This window comes from Ceratina calcarata, unplaced genomic scaffold (assembly GCF_001652005.2).
Source record: "Ceratina calcarata isolate Rehan_Ccalc_2016 unplaced genomic scaffold, ASM165200v1 scaffold86.2, whole genome shotgun sequence".
NCBI lineage: Eukaryota > Metazoa > Arthropoda > Insecta > Hymenoptera > Apidae > Ceratina > Ceratina calcarata.
In genome coordinates, this window is record NW_017179946.1 from 525,664 (window position 1) to 530,818 (window position 5,155).

The window sequence follows — 5,155 nt, forward strand, 5'->3', positions numbered from 1 at the left end:
ACACAATCTTACACAGTTAAGAGTATAAAATAAAGAAAAGACGGTAAGAGAGCGAAAGTAAAAATGCGGTTAAATAATGGCTATATCTAACACACGATAAACGATAGGCTCGCCAATACTCGATTTCAGATTAGAAGTCAATCAGTCTCCTAACGTTATATAAAGCCTTCGGATTGTGTTGTGACAGGTGAAACCACAATTGAGAAAGGAACATGAAGCAGGTAGAACATTCTTTTATTTTTATAACATTTTAGTTAGCTTACTGTTACATTTTTTATATTACCTGGCGAGACATACTCGAATTTTTTATTTATTGGAATCTTGTGTTGTTTCCGTTGAAATACTTCTTCAAGTATTTTCAAGCGAAAGTGATGCATATTTCATGCATTATAAGAATTTTTAAATTTTCGTCGATAGTTCCTGTTTCCGTTGATTTCTACTTGTAATTCGTAATTTGATTATTTTCAGATGTTGAAGACAGTACTCTTGGCTGTATTTCTGGCAGGTGCCATTACAGGCATTGCAGCCGATAGTGAGTATTTTACTGATAAAAGCAATGACCTCAATGCATTCCTCACCTTCAATCAATGAAATCATACTCAGTATCGGAACTGATAATACCTCCATAAATCGAGATTATTGGTTTATGGGAAAGTTCAACTTAAGTCGCCTAACAATGTGTACAAGTTTTTCACTCATTTGCAACTATTAATTTTAATTTCTATAAAATGAACAGCTCAAAGTCCTAAACGTATCCATTTATCATTTAACAAAAATCGTGTTCTACTAAGCAACTGATAATTACTTTGAAAAAAATGTGCAGCTCATATTTTGAATTTATCATTTACGAAAATTCGTATCCTATTAAACAACTAACAATTTCAAATTCTGTAAATGTATATATTTATCATTTAGAAAAAGTCTTTTGCTACTATGGTAGCTGGGCCGCGTATCGTCCTGGACTCGGCGCATGCGAACCGTCCCACATAAATCCAGCTTTGTGTACACATATGATTTATACTTTCGTCGGTATCACCACCAATGGCGACGTACAAGTACTGGACAGCTGGCTGGATCTGCCAAACGGTAGAGACGGTTTCGGAAAGTTTACCAGGCTCCGCCAATCTAGCCCAGGCACGAAAGCTATGATAGCGATAGGCGGATGGAACGAGGGATCCGCCAAGTACTCTCAAGTCGCGGCAAACCCACAACTCCGTGCTCGATTTGCCCAAAACGTCGTTAACTTCCTGAGGACGTACAATTTCGACGGTTTCGACGTCGACTGGGAGTATCCCAACCAACGAGGCGGAAATCCATCCGACAAGTTGAATTTTATCCTCTTGCTAAAGGAACTGAAGGAGGCCTTTAATAAACACGGCTACATCCTCAGCGTAGCCGTAGGTGCTGCCGAATCTTTGGCTTCTAAGTCGTACCATATTGCCAATGTGTCGCAAAACGTAGATTTTATTAATCTGATGACGTACGACTACCATGGATCGTGGGACTCGGTCACCGGGACGAACGCTCCGTTATATGCTTTATCGAGCGAACAAGGAAACCAAATCATGTCCAACGTGGTAGGTTTTCACCATTGATTACGTGAGAGGAATTCTGCTTTCGGATTTGTCTTTGCCATAAGAAACTCTATACTGCAAAAATTAAAAGTATTTTTGGTAGATTGTGTTATAGCATACGAAATGTCTATAATATTTTAGAACGCATCTGTCCAATATTGGTTATCGGAAGGGGCGTCAGCGGATAAGCTCATTCTCGGTGTTCCTTCTTATGGAAGATCGTTTACTTTGGCGAATCCAGGAAACAATGGTGTAGGTGCCCCGGCTTCTGGTCCCGGAAATAGCGGACCCTACACACAAGCAACAGGAATGCTTGGCTACAATGAGATCTGCGAGAAACTTCGTCAGGGATGGACCGTGCGGCGCGAAGAACAACAACGTGTACCTTATGCCTTCAGTGGTAATCAATGGGTCGGATACGATGACCCAACGTAAGTATTTCTTTCATACTAATGTAAAATATATTGGGCCGTATTGGAAAGTTAGTGTCGATTTTTGGTGGACGGCATTAGGACAGGTTTAAGTAGTATATCAAAATTTAGGTGCTGCCTTTTTTTATAAAAATCGGCACGAACGTATCATACATAGATGAATTAGATGTTAATATTTAAGGATCTCGTGTGAGGATGATTTCGGGGTTTCAGATCTATTGCAGAGAAGGCCAATTACGTCTTATCTAATGGTCTCGGCGGTGTAATGATGTGGAGCATTGAAACTGATGACTTCCGTGGAACTTGTGGTGACAAGTATCCACTTCTGAGTACGATAAATAAAATATTGCGGGGAAACGTTCCAAATCAATCTTCTCCGCAAACTTAGGAAACAACTCCACCGCCTGCAACTCCGTCACCAGGGATCGTATAATTTATCCTGCACAGCTCGCTTCCCGTCTTTTTCGCCTGTATTTCTATCCCCAATACTATTCTCCTCATGCGCCTTCGCTGACCATGCCTAGCATACCTCCATCAAGTACCAGTCCCTACCATGGTCGCGTCGTCCCCACTTTCCGGTCGAGGGACAAATTATACGATCCCTGGTCCCAACCATGGCCGCGTCGTCCCCACTTTCCGGCCGAAGGACAAATTATACGATCCCTGCCCGTCACTGACACCGCCATCATGATCCTTGTGCGCGGACAACTGGGAGTCGAGACGTACGAGATCCGAATGACTGTTCGAAGTTCTATCATTGTGTAAAGGTTGTTGATGGAAGATGTGATCCTATCGCATTCAACTGCCTCGATGGTCTCGTGTTCGATCCATCCTTAAACGGTTGCAATTACAAGAAAAATATACCCGGCTACTGATTCGCAATGAAATGTGATATGAGAATGTGTGATAATGTAACGTGTGATATGAAAATATTATCGTATATATAATTTAATACACAATGTAAATTGAATGATAAAAATGTATTAAACGAATGTTATTTTAAATCGTTTTTTATTCATTGAAATATATATCCTTTTATGAAGAACTTTTCAAATCTGACGAATTTTTATACAAGAATATAGATAGTAACGAGTATTATAGGTCATTCCTGCCATAATGAATCCAAGAAAAATGCATATCCACTATTATTTATCATCTATCACTCTATTATCATCTATATTGTATTTAATCTTGATTAAATGGAACTTGTCAAATCACACGTATGACGTATTCAGTAATCTTCATTGCAGATTCCCACGCTTTAAATTTACAAATAAAAGAAAATCAGACGGAAAGTTTCTATTGCCTCTTTTATCGGCTTCAATTTCGGAGTAATAAGGGAAAGGTATATCACTCGTGAGAAAAATAAAAAATCGATCGAAAAGTCTTACGAAATCGACAGATAATATTTTTAAAAGATCTGCAAGCATAATCACGCTTCATATCAGATCGGGTATTTGTGATATGAATATTATTTATTTTTAGATCACCGATTTCCAACGAAATTTTTATTTTTCATTGTCTTATCGCTGATATGTCATCGATGCCAAGAAATGATTGTTAAAGTTGGAATATCTGAGGACAATTTGCAAAGAATTGATAAGCAAATACGGGGAAGGAACAAATTGGAATGATAATGAAATATCTGTGACGTTATTTGTTTGCAATTAAAGAGTACGTTTGAGAGTATAAAAGAGCGAAAGTGAAAAGGTGGTGTGAAATAGCGGCTGTATCTGGCACACGATAAGCTCGAGCTCATATTGGAAGTCAATCAGTTTCCTAACTTCGTTTAAAGCCTTCGGGTTGTGTTGTGACAGGTGAAACCACAATTGTGCGAGAAACAAAAGAGTAGGTAGAACTTTATTTTATTTTTATAACATTTTAATTAATCTACTGTTAAATTTTTTATTTTACCTGTCGAGACATGCTTGTATTTTTTTATTTATTGGAACCTTTTGCTAGCATTTTCAAGCGGAAGTGATGCATGTTTCATGCATTATATAAATTTTTTAATTTATCAAATTATGTATTTTTATATTTATGTCGATAGTTCCTGTTTCCTTGTAATTCGTAATTTGATTATTTTCAGATGGTGAAGTCAATACTTTTGGCTATATTTCTGGCAGGTGCCATTATAGGCACTATGGCCGATAGTGAGTATTTTACTGATAAAGATAATGACCTCAAATACATTCTTCACCTTTAATCAGTGAAATCGTATTTGATATCGGTATTGATAATCCCTTCATAAATCGAGATTATTGGACTGTGAGAATATTCAACTTAACACGCCTAAATTTTTCACTCATTTGCAACTATTAATTTTAATTTTTATAAAATGTATAAATAGCTCAAAGTCCTCCATTTATCATTTATCAAAAATCGTGTTCTACTAAACTACTGACAATTTCAAATTTTGTAATATAATATATTTATCGTTTAGAAAAAATCGTTTGCTACTATGGTAGCTGGGCCGCGTATCGTCCTGGACTCGGCGCATTCGAACCGTCCCACATAAATCCAGCTTTGTGTACACATATGATTTATACTTTCGTCGGTATCACCACCAATGGCGACGTACAAGTACTGGACAGCTGGCTGGATCTGCCAAGCGGTAGAGACGGTTTCGGAAAGTTTACCAGGCTCCGCCAATCTAGCCCAGGCACGAAAGCTATGATAGCGATAGGCGGATGGAACGAGGGATCCGCCAAGTACTCTCAAGTCGCGGCAAACCCACAACTCCGTGCTCGATTTGCCCAAAACGTCGTTAACTTCCTGAGGACGTACAATTTCGACGGTTTCGACGTCGACTGGGAGTATCCCAACCAACGAGGCGGAAATCCATCCGACAAGTGGAATTTTATCCTCTTGTTAAAGGAACTGAAGCAGGCCTTTAGTCAACACGGCTATATCCTCAGCGTGGCCGTAGGTGCTGCGAAATCTTCGGCCTCTAAGTCCTACTATATTCGCGACGTGTCAGAAAATGTTGATTTTATTAATCTGATGACGTACGACTTGAATGGATCGTGGAATTCGGTCACGGGAATCAACGCCCCGCTCTATGCTTCCTCGAACGAACATGGAGACCAAGCCAATCTCAACGTTGTAAGTCTTCGCTATTGGTTTCGTGAAAATTACGAATTAAACTAT

At 38.9% G+C, this 5,155-nt stretch overlaps 2 protein-coding genes across 2 annotated transcripts in view; both read left to right on the top strand.

Moving 5' to 3' along the window:
- Positions 1–182: 182 nt before the first annotated feature.
- On the top strand, positions 183–2,543 carry LOC108631193 (acidic mammalian chitinase-like). Its single transcript, XM_018034932.2, has 5 exons — positions 183–221; positions 469–532; positions 916–1,577; positions 1,716–2,005; positions 2,219–2,543. Exons 1-5 carry the CDS (start codon positions 213–215, stop codon positions 2,391–2,393), a joined length of 1,200 nt encoding a protein of 399 aa, XP_017890421.1. The 5' UTR covers positions 183–212; the 3' UTR covers positions 2,394–2,543.
- A 1,605-nt stretch (positions 2,544–4,148) lies between these two features.
- The window catches only part of LOC108631194 (putative chitinase 2), a 1,820-nt gene continuing 813 nt past the window's right edge, over positions 4,149–5,155 (top strand). The window contains exons 1-2 of the mRNA XM_026818761.1: positions 4,149–4,158; positions 4,449–5,110. Of these exons, the coding sequence (XP_026674562.1) occupies positions 4,149–4,158; positions 4,449–5,110 (672 nt within the window). The remainder of the gene's footprint in view (positions 4,159–4,448; positions 5,111–5,155) is intronic.